At 34.8% G+C, this 20,865-nt stretch overlaps 1 protein-coding gene and 1 pseudogene across 1 annotated transcript; one reads left to right on the top strand and one right to left on the bottom strand.

Annotated features, from left to right (window-relative positions):
- The first annotated feature begins 1,584 nt into the window (after positions 1-1,584).
- Positions 1,585-4,394, top strand: LOC122147834 (annotated as a pseudogene).
- Positions 4,395-7,044: 2,650 nt separating this feature from the next.
- Positions 7,045-19,116, bottom strand: LOC109076995 (S-arrestin-like). The gene is given in 16 exon segments (XM_042771846.1): positions 7,045-7,639; positions 9,060-9,090; positions 9,093-9,112; positions 9,192-9,206; positions 9,323-9,400; positions 10,399-10,536; positions 11,791-11,863; positions 11,948-12,032; positions 12,173-12,308; positions 13,391-13,458; positions 14,252-14,311; positions 14,396-14,595; positions 14,669-14,713; positions 16,980-17,040; positions 17,144-17,199; positions 18,455-19,116. Coding segments are annotated over 15 exon segments (1,152 nt in total). The 5' UTR covers positions 17,192-17,199; positions 18,455-19,116; the 3' UTR covers positions 7,045-7,545.
- Between the last annotated feature and the right edge of the window lie 1,749 nt (positions 19,117-20,865).

Here is a 20,865-nt window from a genome sequence, read left to right as displayed (position 1 = left end):
TTCGAAAAAAAAAAAAGAGACATTAAAAAAGGCGAGGGGGGAAGTACAAATAGCAATATAATACGTACACTAACAGCACAACAATACTCTTTAGTTGTTTGCACCTCGGTGTGAAAAAGCCTACACTCATTCTTTCCATTTTTACCAAAAACAAAAAATATAAAACTATATGTGGGTCACTAATTGGCTCCTAAACACAATACAAAATAGTTTAATATAACTTGCATTAATTTCTTGTGTATTTTGTGACAAGCTACAATAGAGGGTTTTGTTTTTCCATGAATCTTTTAGTATTTTTCAAAGTGTAATTTTTTGGCAAAATGCATGGAAACCAATGAGACAGTTCTTTTTTTTTTTGGCCTTTTAAAAGCTATTCTGTATATATAAAAAAAAACACACACACACACACAAAAAAAACACTAATCAACAAAATTGTCAAATAACAAAATATTTTGCGATTGCTTTGTAGAGAGCGGCCTTGAAGTCCTGAAGACACTTTGTATTTAAAAAAATAGAAAATGACAGTCAGAACTGTATGAGGTAACACTTTACAATTAAGGTTTCATTTGTTAACATTAACTCTATTAGTTAACCTGAACAAATATTACATAAGATTAATCAAATGCTAAGTTCAAACTTACTAATACTTGATTAAATTTTAAAGTTGTAAATCTGTTAGCATTAGTTAATGTAGTGTGAACTAACATTGAACGTAACATTTTTATTAACTAACATTAACAGAGATTAATCAATTCTGTAAAAATATTGTTCATTGTTAGTTAATGCATTAAGTTATGTTAACAAATGAGACCTTAGTGTAAAGTGTTACCATGTATGAAATAAATAGCCCCAGCCATCACTCTTCAATAAATTCAGTGTGTGCCGCCCTACAGCTGTCAAAATTAAAAGATTAAAAAACAAATGTACTGCTGCTTTATGGGATACTCTTCGCAGATCTGTGATAAGATATTCAAGGTATTACTTGTTACATATTCTGTTGACTGGTTCTTACAGAAACAGAATCCTCTGTGTTGTGTGTGTGAGATCTGACCTGGATCGGGTCGGAGCCTGCAGGTTACCATGCTTCCGTATTTAAAAATTTTTAAAAAATAAATAATATATAATTAAATAAAATATAAAAAATTTTATATTTATAATTATATTAAAATAAAATATTAAATATTTTTCCCATAAAAAGCTTCCCTGATATTATTTTATAATATTAAAATATTTATAAATCATTTACTTAAATAAAATATAATATTTAAATTTTAAAAAAAATATAATATTATTTATTATAAGATAATTATTATAATCATCCAGAGCGCCTCCACTCTCTCCTGTTACAGTCCTGACGGGGCCGCGCCTGCTCTCACACTGCTGTGTCACTCACAAAAGGCAGAGAAGCTTCCCCCTGTTTTCTCTCCTACTGTATTATTACTCATGATATTCTGGGCCAATGAAGGTCACGCAGAGAATGGAGAGAGAAAAAAAAAAAGCCAACTCCCCGCGGTCAAATACACACAAAACACACTCACGCAGGTGCAGCTAGTATATAAGGGTAGGTTGTCAGGACATCAGAGATTTTTTCACAGACTTGACCTGGACTAAGGAAGAGCGAGATGCTGTATCGCAGGAACATGGTGGGTGATCAATTTGTCCGTCTGGCTGTTAATTGATGAAAACAACATACATAATAAAAACAACAACAATGCTAAATAGTGTTAAATATTTAGTGTTGTAGCTTAGTATTTGTATATTATTATATTTCTGTATTATGCTTTATTGGAAATTGCTAGTAGTTAAATTTCACAAATATTTGAAGAAACATGAAATTTTGAAGTTGAAGGTCTGAAAAAGTATTCTCTTGTAAAACGTACTCCGATAATCTTTCATTTAAAACAACAATGCAGCTAGCAACCACCCAGAACATCCTTGTAACTATTGAAATGAATCATTCTTGATTTTCATTGCTGTGAGACAGTGACATAATATTTTAAAGCTTCTCTGTAATTAGATTGGAACTCTATAATTCTGCCTACAAGGACATGAGGAGTATCGTTGGAGGGTGTTGGTGTGTTGTGTGTTTGTTTTTCGGCCAGTGTGCTTTAATTCCTGGCTACCATGCAACAGAGTTTGGGTTACTGCCCAATGACACGCAGGGACAAACGGGATTTTCGGAGCCTGATTTATCCTATTGTCAGATGATTCTGGAAGCTCCAGTTCACACCCACAGCGGACCAGGTTCCCTGGTTCTGCATCTGCTCCGCTTGCTCTGGAAACCAAGGCCAGAAAGGAGACAGAGGCCGATCGCGGACTGCCAGGTACAAATTCCACACACAGCATTATCTCACACATACTCTGTTTGTTTATTATTGTCCAGCGTTTTAATAACTGCATCTGCTACTCACAGGAGTTCCTGGTAGTCAAGGTCCAAGAGGCCTCACTGGGCTTCCCGGCCGTCCAGGATTCACAGGACGTCCTGGCATAAAGGGTGAGACTCTACAAAAAAGTCAATGCATTTTACTTCACTATGAATGTGTGTGAATCAGTGCTGGGAAAGCTAGTTTGAAAGTGTAGCTTCCCATGGTACCAAGCTCCTTATGTGAAGTTTCCTGCTTATAGTGGAGGAACTACTTATTTAGGATGTATTAGTAGTGTAAGCTTAAAGGGACAGTCATCTGTCATCATTTACTCACTTCTCAAGTTTTTTCTTCTGTTAGACATAAGAAAATATATTTTGAATAATGTTGGTAACCAAACAGTATCCACTGACTTCCATAGCACTGAAAGAAATACTATGGAAGTCAATGGCTGCCAGAATCTGTCTGGTTACCAACATTCTTCAAAATAACTAATACCATACAAGTTTGGAACAACTGTTATTCTCTAAATCTGGTGTTTAAATCGATTGAGTTAACTGTGGTAGTAATGTAATTCCCACACCCACAGGTGAGAAAGGTGACGCTGGAGATAAGGGTGACCTTGGTTACCCCGGAGTTTCAGGGCCAAAGGGAGGCAGGGGATTCAAAGGTCAGTGAATCTCCGCTAATGTATTACCATTTACATATACACAAATGCCTATTATGGGCCTTTGGTGACCATTTTTGTATATGTGCTTCCCATGTGAGAAGGGTGAACCTGGTCTGGAAGGTCTTATGGGAGAACAGGGTCCAAAGGGAGATGATGGTCAGTGCCCAGAAACCTGTGACCCTGGGCCCCTACCTGGGCCGGCAGGTGAACCGGGTCTTCCTGGCCCTGCAGGTGCACGGGGGTTACCTGGGTTGAATGGAGACCCTGGTCCCAAAGGGTTGAAGGGCGATCCGGGTGTGGTGGGGGAGCGTGGCCTTCCAGGTGTACCTGGGGAGAAGGGTGTGGACCAAGGTCCACAGGGCCTGTGCAATTGTAAGGACGGGGCTCAAGGAGCCCAGGGTCAAACAGGTGCAAAGGGTGAGAAGGGAAACTTGGGTCCGACAGGGCAGCAGGGTGCAACTGGAGCCACAGGACCTAAGGGTGATCAGGGAGATATGGGAATGACTGGTATGCCTGGACCTTGCTCACCCACTGTGCAATCTACTTTCTCCGCCGCTTTACTCACCTCCTTTCCTTTACCAAGCCGCCCAGTTCCTTTCAAACGTGTGATCTACAACTTAAACCAGAACTACAACCCTGATAATGGCGTCTACACCGCCCCAGTTAACGGAACCTACGTGTTTAGCTACCATCTGCAAGTGTCCAGCCGTATGCTAAAGGTCGGACTCTTCCACAACTTCGAGGCTGTGGTGAGGACAACTAACCCTACGCCAGTGGAAATGAACACTGCCTCTCAGCAGGTGGTGCTGAGTCTAAGCCAGGGTGACTGGGTGTGGGTACAGGTGAAAGACACCACCACAAATGGAGTTTACACTGGCTCCGAGGCCAGCAGCACATTCAGCGGGTTTTTGTTGTACCCAGACAGATGTGATGACATGTTTGGAAGAGATTTCAATAATAATGAGTTCCCTAATAATGACATTCCATGGGACTCTCCTCCTAAGTCTTAACCTACACCCAATCTTCCAAACCTAAAAATTACCTATTCCCTAGACCTACACCCAGAATTCTAAACCTTCAACCAAACTTTTAACTACACCCGAGACATACATCTAACATTCTATACCTAAACTTTATCTACTCTCTAGACCTGTACCCTAAGCTGTTAACCTACACCCAACATTCTAAACCTTCACCCAAACTTGAATTGACTCCTACACCTCCACCCTAACCTCTTATCCTACACCCAACATTCTAAACCTTCACCCAAACTTTAATTGACTCCTAGACCTGCACCCTAATGTTAACCTACACCCAACATTCTAAACCTTCACCCAATCTCTAACTACACCCGAGACCTACATCTAAACATTCTAAACACCTAAACTTTATCTATTCCCTAGACCTGCACCCTAAACTGTTAACCTACAACCAAACATTCTAAATTTTCACCCAAACTTTAATTGACTTCTAGACCTCCAACCTAATGTTAACCTACACCCAAACATTCTAAACCTTCACCCAAAACTTGAATTGACTCCCTAGACCTCCACCCTAACCTCTCGAAACCTTCACCCAAACTTTAATTGACTTCTACACCTCCACCCTAACCCTCTTAACCTACACCCAACATTCTAAACCTTCACCCAAAACTTGATTTGACTCCTAGACCTCCACCCTAACCTCTAAACCTTCAACCACAACTTGAATTGACTCCTACACCTCCACCCTAACCTCTTATCCTACACCCAACATTCTAAACCTTCACCAAAACTTTAATTGACTTTAGACCTCCACCCTAACCTCTTAACCTACACCCAACATTCTAAACCTTCACCCAAACTTTAATTGACTTCTATACCTCCACCCTAACCTCTTAAGCTACACCCAACATTCTAAAACCTTCACCCAAACACTAATTGACTCCTAGACCTGCACCCTAATGTTAACCTACACCCAAGTCTAAACTTTTACCAAAACTTTTAACTACACCCTACATTCTAGACCCGCAACCTAAACTCTTTAACAAAACCTCTAAAATGATCCACTTTTCAACCTCAACCCCAAAACTTGAACCCCTAGTGTTTCTATAATATTCCACATGTAGATTATATTTTAAGACCACTTTATGTAGTTTAGAAGCAAACCTTTGGCTGAAAGCAGGGTCTTCTAGTTCACATGGAATTAATTAGTTCTCCAGGTGGACATGTGCGGTGTTTATTTACAGTGCATGTCTTGTAACTTGATTAGCTGTATTATGCCCCCATCAATACACAGTGAGGTGGATCAGTCGAGAGGTTGCTCCCTTGACAGTTGTTTTCAGCCGGATGTTTGTAAAGTATTATAAATGTGAGGGGGAGCGCAAATATCAGCGGTTATATCATCCTTCCAGCTATTCAGTGGACAAACACTGTGAATAAGAGTGAAAATGAGAACAGGGAAACTGGGTGGGCTGGTGCATGTATGTGTGTCTCAAGGTAGGTGAGTGGAGAGAATTATTTGAGAGGTACAAGAAAGAGAGGTGTTGTCTTACACAGTTGAAGTGTTAAACACCTGTTTGAGAGAAAAAGAGAGTCTCTTTACTCTGGGCTTATATCTTTTGAATATGGATTAATCAGACACACAATAATATTTTGGGAAACCTCTTATGGTGTTGCCTTTAGGGGTCCAGGGAAGAGGGGGCCCACATATAAATGTTTTGTTGTGTGTTGATGATTTTTTTAGTGGTGATGCTAGAAATATGTGTGAGAAAAAAATGTTTGTTGCTCATGTTCTGTGTATTGATTACCCTCATATTTCCAATAAAACTGTAAACTACTAATCCGACTCCTTGTTTTTGGTTGTTTTTCCACTTAGACTAGTCAAACTAGTTCCATCTGACTAATTTTGATCAGACCAAGATCCACAAGGCACTACCCGAAAAAAGAAAAAAACCTTAGGAAATGTCAATGACCAATGAACCAATGTTTGAACATTAACTGAATATTTAATGTGGCAATTTTGAAATACAACAGCTCTGCTTCAAAACCTAGTGAGCTGGCTTGCTTCTAGTGTCTACTTAGTCAGCATATGTTTGTCAGCAAAATATTTGGCAACTAACTGACAAAAACTTACACACACATACATACATACACATACATACATATATATATATATATATATTCTATATATATTATATATATATATAGATATATATATATACATATATATATAGATATATATATATCGTATATATATATATAATATATATATACATACATATACATATACCATATATATATTATATATATATTGGAGTATATATTATCTTTAGACATATACATAGAAGGCTACATATACATATATATATAATACATATATACACATATATATATACATATATATCACATATATATATATATATACACGCATATATCACATATATACATACTATACATATATATACACTATATATATATATACATATATACATTATACACACATATACATATATATACATCTACATATACATATGATACTATATATACATATACATATATATACATATACCAATATATATTCCATATATATACGTATATATACATATACATATAGATATATATATATATACTATATATATATACATACATATATATATATACATATACATATTATATTATATATATAAATGGAAACCAATTCAAAATATTAATGAAAACTATGCAAATAGTATATAGACAACACAACACTCAAATAAGCATTAAAATAGATTATTATGGTTAATGCAACAAGAAATACTCCTCAACTGAAAGACATATCATTAAAGGTAAACAGGTTTGAGTTTATCTGTGGATTGCTGCCATATGTTAACTATAGTTTATGGAGTATGTGTTTCACCAGACCATGAGAGTCTTTGGTTAAATAAACAAATTTTTGCAAGACTTTCCCATGTTATACGTTACAGGTCTTTGAAACTGCAGTTTTTCTGTGAAGGTATGATTGGAAAATGACCAGTCCTTGGGTACGCAGAGATCATGTAAACACAGCTGTTTTGCTGTCACAAATAGTTTAATTATAGCTCAAAGCATTTAAAGAGCAAATAACAACAGAGGAACAGGATTTGCCTCTTTAAAAATGTACACTGCAACTAATTTACTAAGCAATACATCCATCTGTGGCAAATAAAATACACTATATATATCAGTTTATCCTTACTGAAAGCGCTAGAGTTATAATTTTTAGTTTGGTTCTTAAATGTCAAAATGCATATATTTAGTGGCCATGATTTATTTAACTACAATATCCATAATTATTTGCAATGAATATATGGAGACTGCAAGATAAATGGTAATTTGGCCAATTGATTTTTTTCTCACCTGTCTTAAAAAATATTCTTGCATTAGGGCACATCACATCTACCCAGCCTTAACATGCATCTATAAATGCTTATGAATCTTTACACTCACAAGTCTGCCTACACAAAAAACACACAAAATACATGTCGTCTGTGAGCACTTTCCACGGAGAAGGCTCTCAAGGCTCAGCCGGAGATTCGTCATCGTCGCCGATGACTCCTTTCAGATAGGAGCGTTTAAACTCCTCGAACACCAAGTCAGTTGTGTCTTCACTAAACACACAAAGAGACAAGAAACTCAGTCAACGTCGATAGAATCACCGATGTGAAGATGAAGATGAACAGTAATCAGAAAACAGGAACAAAGGTGTTTTATGTGTTTAACGCCACACACCCCCGTTCTGATGTCAGAGGACAGTTTCTATTGAACACTGACAACAGATTCACTGAAAGAACGACGCTAAACTGGGGCTCCACACAAGAGACGGATCGCATTTAGATGAGACACCGATATCGGCGATCAGCTTTCCCTTCCCAGAGCCAGTGTGGATCGTTTATCATCTCAAAAGTGTGGACGATGTTTGGATTAAAACACAGGGAAGTGAAACACCCACACACTGTGCACCGAACACATGGAATCAGAGACAGGAGGACTCTATATGAAGGGTATTATATTACAGATATAGCATAAGATCACATGAACCCCCACAGAATATACACCCAGATAATGGACAATCACAATGGAAAATTATAAACTGTTTCTCACCTCTCTTTAGGGACGAGGAGAACAGGGAGAAAAGAAAGCAGATAAACATTCAGTTATTATCAGATCAAGTCGAGTCCACATATATTTCTATAGTGCTTTATACAATACACGATTGCATCAAAGCAGGAAAATAACAGCGGTTAATTTTGTGTAAAATTCATCATTTATGAAAAAATTAAATTTCAGCTCTATATGCAGCTTCTATTTATTTCAATGAATGTCAGTGCACGATAAATGGATAATATTATTTAATATTAATTGTCTTTTAAATCCATTCAAATTCACAATTACATGACCTCAAGATCCATGTTGACTCATTAGTTTGTAAAAAAACAAAAATCATGCTTACAGTAATGCACTTATGAAATAAAATAAACCTCAAACTGAAATACAATTAAAATATATATATATAACAATTTTATTTATTTCAGCTACCTTCAAAGGAGGCAGCTTTTCACAATTTCATTCGGTTTTTAACTTGATGCACTAAAAATAACTAAACTGAAATAATAATTAATAAAATCTACTTAGACATATTTATTAACAAAAATTACAAAAACTCTTAAAATTACTTAAAATTAAAACAGAAAATATATAAAAATAAAAACATTAAAAATACTTATAAAAGCTATAATAATAGCTCAGTGATACTAAAATAACACTGGCACTTATATTGGGTGTTAATTTAATTTTTTCCTGTGTATGTTTCTATGAGTTTACAGCTGTTTGACGTGGATGAACGAACGTCTGATTATTACTGATAATGTAATGTATGTGAGTGGGATTTGCTCCATGTACTGTAGTCTTACTGTGTATGCATTTAATAAAAAATTATTTTAGAAACTGAGGTATGATTTGAGCTCATGTTCTGTGATGAAAAGGAATACCGATAAAATAAAATCATGTTTGGCAATGTGATCAGCTCACCCTGGATCAGGTTTGGGATGCATGAGTTTAAAGGAACCTCCACAGCAACTTCACTGGAAAACACACACACAATAACATCTTACAAACGTACATAATCAAAATCAAGACAACTTCACTGGATTCAAAACTCACCTGGATCCAACGATGCTGTAAGAAAGCGGGAAATGAAGCCATTAGCACCTGAAACGCTCAGCAAAGCCTTTCCTCAACCAACAGATATTAGTTTTGTCTAGTATTAGTCAATACAGCTCATGTTCACTCACCCGGCTGCATTACTTTTCACCACCACCCTATAAGCCACCAACATGCCCAGAATCTCCTTCAGAACTTCATCCTTTACACTGCAGAGAATATTATAGAATACTTCAGCCAAGAATGAACACGTGCTCACCCTCAGACCGTCAAAGATTAGGATGAGCTTGTTTCTTCATCAGGTTTGTAGAAATGTAGCATTGCATCTCAGCAATGGATGCTCTGCAGTGAATGGGTGCCGTCAGAATGAGAGTCCAAACAGCTGATAAAAACATCACAATAATCCACAAGTAATCCACAGCATTCCAGTCCATCAGTTAACATCTGGAGAAGACAAACGCTGAAACAAATCCATCATCAAGGTGTTTTTAACTCTTCTGGGTGTCCATAATCCATAATAACGCTTCCTCCAGTGAAAAAGTGTTCTGGTCTGAATCAGGAGAGAAATCTGCACAGATCAAGCACTGTTTAATCAGCTCTAAACAAATATGTGGCTGGATTTTGATGTGAGAGACAACAGGAGATGCACTTTTTCACTGGAGGAAGTGTTATTATGGATTATGGACTCTGTGGTATTTTAGTTAAAAACATCTTAATGCTGGATTTGTTTCAGCTTTTGTCTTCTCCAGATGTTAACTGATGGACTGGGGTGCTGTGGATTACTTGTGGATTATTGTGATGTTTTTATCAGCTGTTTGGACTCTCATTCTGACGGCACCCATTCCATGCAGAGCATCCATTGCTGAGACACTGATGCTACATTTCTACAAATCTGATGAAGGAACAAACTCATCTACATCTTAAACTACCTGAGGGTGAGAACATTCAAAGCTAATTTTCATTTTGGGTGAACTATTTCTTTAAGACAAAAACATTTACAGTTTTATCAAATTATCCATGAACACTGAAAAAAAAAAAAAGGTGTAGGATTCAAAACGTTGCCAATTACAAAGAAACAAGAGGTAACTGAATGAAATGTGAAATTTTAAAGCAGAAATGTAAAATAGTATTTTATCTCGTACACATTCTTATACAATATACAACTTTGAAAAATAATTTGTGACGGTGTTGAATGATGCGCACGCACATGCTGGAGGAGGCCAGGTTAGTGTCCTCGTGCTTTAGTTTTCCGTCCAGAGCGAGTCCGAGCCTATCACGGTTATCGTCCAGGAGAGGACACAGGGTGTAAACCTTCTTCAGACTCGTACCAGACGGCACAGTGTCCCTGTGACATCATAATCAGAACACAAATGATACAAATGTAACATTCTGACAGTGACATCATAAAGCTGAGACTCCCTAAATGTTACATTTGAACCTAGTGTGCATTTTAAGACATCAGGTATGTGCTTCACAACATAAAACAGCTTCAAAATATTCCTAATCCTATTTGAGGAATCAGAATAATACAGAATTATAATAATATGCCTCATTTCAACCAGAAACTTAAGTAGTGCGTAATCTTCAAATTTCAGAATGCATTGCGCCAAACCAAATGAACCTTTTCAAATGTCCAAGTAAACTTCTATCAAAGTCCACGGGAGATTATTTCATATCATTTTTGCTTTCCCATTTACTCCAACAGTGAAAAAGCATTCCCACGACTTTCCAGAACAGGAAGAAAATGCGGAGGGATGGATTACAGCAGTTACAGTAAAGAATGATGTCAGATTTACAGTCACTTCCTCAGAAACTCTATTAGAAATCCTATCACAGCAAGGCTGACCCTTTCTTGGTAATTAAATGCCAGGGTAATATTACACTGGGTAATATTAATGATGTACAGTGATATATAATATGGTAAGTAACGTGATATACACTACCTTTTGGGGTCAGTAAGATTTTTTCCTTTTTATGTTTTCATTTATTTGACCAACAAAACTGTAATACTGTGAAACATATTGAAACAAGAACTATTTTCTGTGTGAATCTCTGTTAACTGTAATTTATTTCTGTGATGTGCAGCTGTATTTTCAGCATCATTACTCCAGTCTTCAGTGTCACATGATCTTCAGAAATCATTCTAATATGATGATTTGCTGCTCGAGAAACATTTCTGATTATTATCAATGTTGGAAACAGTTCATATTTTTGTGGAAACTGTGATACATTTAATTTTTCAGGATTCACAGATGAACAGAAAGTTCAAAAGAACAGCATCTGTTTGAAATAGAAATCTTCTGTGAAATTATAAATGTCTTTACTGTCCATTTTGATCAGTTTAATGTGTCCTACTGACCCCTTTTGAATGGTAGTATAAATATACAGTATATGTACATATATACATATTCATATATATTTGATCTGAAACAAAAAAGTGCAATATTGTGAATTTTTTGAATATATTTCTTTAAATCTCATTTAATTTTTTTTTTGCTTACACTATGGATTCAACATGAGCTCATTTATTATGTCATAAGAGCACGTGACATCACAGACTCCGCCTCTAAGCATAATACAGGTGTGTGTTTGTACTCACGTGGTCTCCTCGTAGGCCACAGTTTTGACGTACTTGTCGTTAGAGTAAAGCACCACGTTAGTGACCTGCTCCACTGTCACAGACAAAAAGAAAACACTCAGAAACACACCGAAAACACACTTTCTTACCAGTTTTACAGTGAAAAGTGTTTCTGTACCTGAGACAGACAAGTCCTTCAAGTTCCTGTTGGAGCTGTTGTCGATGTCCACGCTGATGTTGATCTCCTCTCCGTGGTAATACGTCTGAAAAACCCACAATCTCAGATTTCAGCAGATTTATTCATCTTTAGTTAAGGATTAACCAACATGTCTGAATATGTCTCATGTCAAACAGATCAAAAAAGAGGCGCAGAAGTCTCTAGATGTGATGCAGGACGTCTCACCTCTTTCTCCAGACTGACACGCATGTGCAGCGGTTTATCAGACATGATGAATTCACAGGTGGTTTCGGCCGATGGAGCCGCGCCGCCTTTATCTGGAGCGTACTGGATCTTTCTGATGGCCAACCGGACCGAGCTCCTGCAGAAAGGCAGAGATGGATAAACAGAGCGCATCGTGCAAACAGCTGGAGTCTAGATCCTGGGATCGTGGTCTCAGGGCCCTCGAGAACACATGAACACGGTCTGGGGCTTTACAGAAAATCACAATGTTAATGTTTATAATATCCTAATATCTTCATGCTTTAGAGTTGCATCCAGCAGATTAGATCTGGGCGATAATAGAGTTTATATTTTGCGACAATTTAAACAATCAAGCAGTTGAGATTTGCTATATAGTAAATAATGCATTACATGAGTGTACAGCTGTATGCATGCATGCATATTTATATAAAAAGATTACACTGCACTGCATCATATTTGCTGAATGAAATCCAATGCTTGTTTCTTACTAATTGTGAAATACTGTTTAAAAAAAGAAATAGTGCCTATTTTGCTCAAGCATGTCACACTTTCTCATTAAATATGATTAATATCATAGCATTTTGGCTTACGCCATTTATAAGGTGAAGAAGTATAGTATTTTCCTTTAAACAGAAAAAAAAACTTCCCCTGAGCCACATTACAACTTTTTGTTCAATTCTCAGCCCTTTTTCACATGTGACATTATTGTATGCCTAATCCTGAATTCAAGGTTAGAATTATGGCCGGGGAAAGAAGAAAATGCAAACATGAGCCAGATGTTTTCTGCTGCATCCAATCAGACACAGATAACTATAGGTTTTGTGGAAAACTGTTTTTTTTTGTCTTTAAATTGAGTATTTGAACCTTTTTTTACTCCATATTTATCACTCCACTCCATATAAGTTAAATGATACATTTTAAATACTTCTTTTTCTTTAAAACTGACTGCTTTTGTTATTTTGATGAGTGCATCAGAACTGATGCATATAATTAAACATATGTACATGTATAAAATCTGAAAAATTTTCATTCTTATTTTGTGAAAAAACTACACGAAAGTACTTTTGAATTCATCATCTTCAAATTAGTTAGATGACATATTTTGGTGAAAGTTTTCAAGATGCAGGGCCTGGTTGTGATCTTTTAGGGGGTCTTATGTTTGTCTGGTAATGAACACTGCTCGATTTGGACTTTTCTTACCTCTTTTGGGCTTTTTCATCTTGATTTTCTGCACAGAATGCCTTCACCTCAAACTCCACTGCACAATGCTGCACAAACCACAGTTATTATAGATAACTAAAACCAAAAGCATGAAAAAACTCCCTTTACTTTAAATAAACTTTAACTGAAAAAAATCTAAATACATATACATAAATAAAATATGTGTATATATATATATTAACACACACACACATATATATATAAACACACACACACACACATATACACACACACACACATATATATATACACATACACGCACGCACAAACACACACACACACTCACACAAACGCTCACACACACACGCACACACACACACACACATATAAACACACACACACACACACACAACCACACACACACATATAAACACACACACATATATATATACATACACACACGCAACACACACACACATATATATATAACACACACACACAACACATATACACACACACACACACATATAATATATACACATACACGCACACACACACACACACAAACACACACACATATACACTCATACATATATATATATATATATATATATACACATACACGCACACACACACACACATTCACACACACACACACACACACATATAAACACACACACACATATATATACATACACACACGCACACACACACACTTATATACACACATATTATTTTGAAAATAATAATAATAAAAATGATGATAATAATAATAATAATAATAATAATAATAATAATATGTTGTTGTTTTTTTCAAATAAAAACAAAAATCTAAAATCTAAAAGAATATAATAGTCACTCAGAGTTCTGAATCTGAATGTGTATGATTCTGGTGTGTACCTTTCCTACATCTGTGGGCCCCGGCTGCAGACACACTGAACACGGCAGGTTATCTGGAAACTGAGAGAAAACACTACACTTAAAATAAAAGTTTGTGTCTGTCATGAATAAAACAGAATTAAAGCTTTGCAGAAAGACTCTCACCTCGAAGAAGAAGGGGTATGCGTTGTCTCCGAGTTTGCGCAGGATCTTCTCCTGTACTTTGGTATGAACGCTGCGTTCCTTGTCCTGCAGAGGAGGGTAGACCTGTCGAGAGCACAGGAAGATGTCCCTGCGAAACGCCATCCCCATCACGTCCATATCGTCCCGACCGTACCGGAACGTACAGGACAGCATGACGTAGACTAGAGCAGACAACACAGGCTTGAACTCATCCACACAGCTCCGCACTGCCATCTGTCTGTGAACGTGTCTCACCTTTCTTTCCTTTCACCTGCTCGGGGTCGACCAGCACAACACCATCTGACACACACACACACACACACACACGAGACACAGAGAGATTATCAGTAGTTCAGATTCATTTAACCCTATAAAGTCTATTCTATCATGCAAATGAAGGCCTCTAAATGATCAACATGATCAAACTTTACTGTTAAACCTGCATCTCTTCTGTCGTCTGATTGATAGTTTAGAGTTTTGCATCCAGTCAAAGCTCTTTTAGTGTAATTGTACAATATATATTGTGCTTCTGGTGTCAAATCTGGACTGATTTTGATCAGAATAATATCTCCAGATGAACTCTTACTGGACTGAAGCAGCTCAGCTTTACTTGATTCTCCATCAATCATGTTTTAGAGTCTCAAATCTGATCATCAGGATCTTTTGAGGAGTGTTTGTTTCCAGAAGCTTTACTTTCACTGTTCCTCAGCGGAGGAATGATCTTCACAAGCCTCCAGAACATCTCACATCTTCTGAGGAGCCTTTATTTCTTCATCTCTCAGTCACTGCATTATATGTTTGGATCATTTACATCTCATCTTATTACTGGAGATATAGAGCCACGATTGATATTTAGATCATTTTATGTCAGTATCTGCTCTACTGTTATAAAGATCTCATTCATTTACATCACAAGCATCAATATTTCATCATATAAATATCAGCATCTGCACCATTTTTGCTCAGTTTGACTCTCTTTTTTCTCTATATTCTCATTCTTTCAGACTGTATGAGCCATTGAAGCTTGATGGATCAAATATGATTCTCAACAAAAAACATATTTTATTTTGTCTAAAGGTTCAATAACTTCCTCCATATTTAAAAAATTAGATTATTTCATATCTTAGGCTTCACGGTGTTAAAAAAAAACTCACAAAGTCTTGCAGTGGAATAAATGGTTTTGATTAGATGATTTTATTATTTATTTCTTAAAACATGTTTTAAAAAACTGGGCATTTATGAGTTAATGAAAAGCTAATAATTGACTGTAAAAAATAAAATGAATAAAGAAATAAATCTTATATATATATATATATATATATACAGTACAGGTCAAAAGTTTGGAAACATTACTATTTTTAATGTTTTTAAAAGAAGTTTCTTCTGCTCATCAAGCCTGCATTTATTTGATCAAAAATACAGAAAAAAAATGTAATATTGTGATATATTATTACAATTTAAAATAATTGTTTTTAAATTTATTATACTTTAAATTATCATTTATTTCTGTGATGCAAAGCTGAATTTTTAGGATCATTATCACATGATCCTTTAGAAATCATTCTAATATGATGATTCATTATCAAAGTTGGAAACAGTTCTGCTGCTTAATATTTTTTCAGAACATGTGATACTTTTTTAGGATACTTTGATGAATAAAAAGTAAAAAAAAAAAAAAAAAAAGAAGCTATGTTTTTAAAATATAAATATTTTGTAATAACAATATACACACTACTGGTCAGTAATTTGGGGTCAGTAATTTTTTTTCTTTCTTTTTTTAAATAAAATCAATACTTTTATTCAGCAAGGATGTGTTAAATTGATAAAAAGTGATAGTAAAGAAAATATATTATTAGAATATATATTATTAGAATTTTTTTTTTTTTTTGAATAAATGCAGTTCTTTTTAACCTTTTATTCATCAAATATATTAGACAGCAGAACTGTTTCCAACACTCATAATAAATCAGAATATTAGAATGATTTCTAAATGATCATGTGATAGACTGGATGTTACATGTGACACTGAAGGCTGGAGTAATGATGCTGAAAAATTCAGCTTTGCATCACAGGAATAAATTATTATTTTTAAAGTATATTCAAATAGAAAACTATTATTTTAAGTTGTAATAATATTTCACAATATTACTGTTTTTTTTCTGTATGTTTTGATCAAATAAATGCAGGCTTGATGAGCAGAAGAGACTTCTTTCAAAAAACATTAAAAATAGTAATGTTTCCAAACTTTTGACCTGTACTGTATGTATATATATATATATATATATAAATATTAATATTTATATATTTTTGTATTTTAATTTATGTTTATATTTATATATATATTTGTTGGTTTGTAAATTTATGGACATGAGAGAACCACAAATATGCAAATTTGTTGTTAAATTATTGAAATATTAAGTTCAAATTTCAGCTGGCAACAGAAGTTGAAAAAAAAAAAAAAAACATGACATCATATCCTGTTGCCCAGAGTCACTTTGCATTGTTACTATCAAAGTCTGATGTGGACGTGATTTGCATGTGAGCTGTGATTGGCTGTTTAACTCACCGACAGGATCAACAAACTCGCAGTGATCCACAAAATCCCGTTTCCCCATGTAAACGCCCACCTATGACATCACACACCGTTAACCAATCACTGATGACACTGATGTACACAACACAGACACGTAATAATAACACAAAACAGAAGTGAAGGACACAGACACTCACAGACTTGTCTCTGGAGAGCTTCTTGTAGATGACGTGTTTGGGACTCATTCTGTCTGCTGAAGCGGGAACTCAAACAAATTATGATCAAAACATACTTCCTACGTTTCTGCATTTGGCAGACCCTTTTATCCAAAGTGACTTTCATTGTATTCAAAACATGCATCTGATCAGTTCTTGTTTTCTCTGCATGGAACCCTGTGTGTATTCATATTCCTTATCAGCAGTTATTATTCTAAACACTGAAATCATAATATTATGATTAGTGAATATGTCTCTGTATCACACACTCATCAGCAGTTTCAGCTCTGAGCCGATGACTCACGACACTAATCTAGAACAACAGCTCAACACAAACACAACAACATGTTTGCTTGCCTGTTACTATATTAATTATTACTCGAATATTCATTATTAATAATCATCTATTACTGTGTTATTATTATCAGATTATTGCTAAATATATTTGTTATTTATAAGGTGTCTAATGTCCACTTTTAATAACATTTCTAATGTTGACTGCATTATTAAAAACTATAATAAAAATAAATGAATAAATATAATAATAATAATATCTAGCTACTATGTAAATAATTACTGTATATTTGTTATAAGATTTTAATACAAATTCTAATTCTCTCTATTAAAAACTAATAATAATCATAACAAAAATAAATAAAAATATAATTACTACTAAATACTTGTTATTTATATGATGCCTAATTTTACAATTTGATAAAAAAAAATTCTAATACTGACTGCAAATTCACTTTATAAAAAGCTATAATAATAATAATAATAATAATCTTCATGATTACTACTATATATATTTTTTATTTATAAGATTTCTAAAATCTAATTTTAATTCAAATATTGGCTGCAGACTCATGTGATTATAAACTATAATAATAATAATAATAATAATAATAATAATAATATCTAATTACTACTGTATATTTATTTTTATATAAACATTTATTTGTCTTATCTCCATAAATACTATTATATATTAATTATAGGATTTAATAAAAATTCTAACAGACAGCAGACTCACTTTATTCAAAATAATAATAATAATAATATCTTTGACCAGTTACTACTATACTGTATATCTGTTATAAGATGTCTAATGTCCTATTTTAATAAACTGCAGACTCACTTGATTAAAAACTATAATGATAATAATAATATCTATCACCATAATACCTATATATATATATATATATATATATAGATAATTTATAATTTATTTATTTAAATGTATATCTGACCTCTGTGTCTGAGCGGTGATGTGGTGGTGCTGCAGTAACTCACCCGTCTGTGGTCAGATGCAGGTAATGCTGTGTGTTCAGTTAAAGTGTGAGTGGACGCTGGTTTTCAGGGCCAGTTTTTGTAAGCTGTGACTCCGCCCACCGCTAGCCGTTCATTCCCCGCGGCGGCTCGGCTCTTTTCCGTCAGCGAGATTAGCATCACTGGCTTGCAGAAGTAATGAAGATGCACAGCTAATCCAATCACATGCGTATAAAGACACTGATAGGCATGCAGGAATATCATTCTTATATCACACACATTAAATAAGGAATAAGAAAGCTTATTTAGTATAATAATAACCTTGCACAGGGGCTCTGAGGACTGAAGGAGGTTTCTTCAGAGGTGAAGGGTTAACAAATATAGAGCTGGTTCTGAATGTGCATTCCAACCTTACCTTAGTTTATAAGACTAGTTTGACCACAAATAACAGCTCTGTGGTCATTTACTCACCCTTGTGTTATTCAAACCAGTGCAACTTTCTGTGCATCACAAAAGCAGGTGGATGTCAGGCTCCAGAAAAGCATCCATACAAATCATTTTTTACTTTCAAAGTCTTCTGAAAAAGTCTTAATATAGTTTGCATGACACCTAAATGTAATTCTTTGAGACACTAAAAATCTCGACTTTCAAATGTCAGATGCAGCTTAGATTTCAGTCTGTTTGTGACAAAAAAAAATTATAATATGTGGGAAAGAAAAAAAAAATCAGAAGGTAATCCATTTGTTAATGCATTAAGTAAAGTTAATTAATGAGAAATACATTTTGTTAAAAATAATAAAATAAAAACACATTAATAAAAATATGACAATTCATTATTAGACTTATATAATTAAATACAATAATTAATGTTAAATTAAATATATATCATTTTTATTTGATTCATTTAAAAATATATTTTTTATATTTAATATTTAATGATTAATAAAAAATTATAAAATGCATAAAAAATCATAAAATATGAACTTTTGCTCTTTAATAATACATATTATTATTTGATTAATTAAAGAATTTGCTTTATTTTTTATAATTTTACAACAACAAATTTTATTAATAAGTAGTTAAATAAAAAATAATAATTATTATATGATTCTTATTTTTTTTAATTGGTTTTTTAATAGAATTTTTAATTTAAAATGTATTTTTTCATTCATAATTTATGTTAACTAATGTAAATCTTTACCAGTATGTTTTCTGAAGACTAAGTCAATGTTACTGAACATTATAAAAACTTAATTTTTCTTTTTTTTTATTATTGTTATGATACTAAAGGTTATTAGTTGGTCTCTTTCTGGAACACTGGATTGGAACGATCTATTACACAATGCATGCTTGTGGGTGATTAAAGAAAGAGGACGAGAGCTGAACGATCATCAGCAGGTGGTTGTAGGTCGATAAAGCCTGCGATTTAAGACCGTGTTGTCAATCTCAGCAGTCTGAGTGCTGATGTCAGCTCATGGGATTATACACCCAGAGAAAAGACCCTCTTATCGTTCTCATCTCATTTACACGAACTGTCTGATGTCCACACAGAAACACTACACAGATAAATACAACTCCATCACTCATGCGTGAATTTCCCTTTAAAAAAAAATTCAGAGAAAAGACCAAGCAAAGGCGAGCATCGTCCCACACATTTTATGGTGTGCAAACATTAAGCAGACATATACAGAGACCTCATATACATCAGCAACAATTATCTCCCACAGTCTGTTTAAGCCGGCCCACTCTCAGCCCCACCCACAAATGCATCAGAGAGGGCGGAGCTAAACACAAGCCACACCCACAAGTCATCATAAAGTGTGCAGTCCTCTCCATCTGAAACCAAGTGCACTTGCTAGGCACCTCGACAGGCTCCAGCGTTGATCACGAGGGGACGCGAGTGTCTTAAAATCAACCAGATGCATCAGTTATAGTGTTCAGTTTTATTTTAAATGCAAGCGTCACGGCGAACCACAAGTGCACTTGTTTTCCTTTGAAAAGTAACTCAAGGAGAGTGTCTGCTTAGAGTTTGATACAGTATGAGAAACAGATGTCATGCTTGGAGGACATGAGCTTGTGTGCATGAAATAAAAATGAAATAAAAATAAGAGCAGAGCAGAGCTTTCTCCACTAAAACACACACACTCTCACACACACACACTGCATGCATCGTACACCCGTTCACCACACGCACACGCTCATCTGGGATCTGAGGGGAGGGGCTTAGGGCAAAGAGCGCTGTGATTGGCCGAAATAATAAGTGACAGTCTCGTTTTCAATTGTGTCAAATTAAATATGTTGTCTGGAAATAACTATGGTTTATAAAACATGTCAACCATAGGAAGGAATTGTGGGAGAATTATTTTTGAATCTCATGCACGGCAAAAAAAAAAAATTTTTTAAAGTGACAAATAATCAGAGCATCAAAATCAACA

The sequence above is a fragment of the Cyprinus carpio genome, chromosome A15 (genome assembly GCF_018340385.1).
Source record: "Cyprinus carpio isolate SPL01 chromosome A15, ASM1834038v1, whole genome shotgun sequence".
NCBI lineage: Eukaryota > Metazoa > Chordata > Actinopteri > Cypriniformes > Cyprinidae > Cyprinus > Cyprinus carpio.
This window is presented reverse-complemented; position numbering and strand designations above follow the sequence as displayed.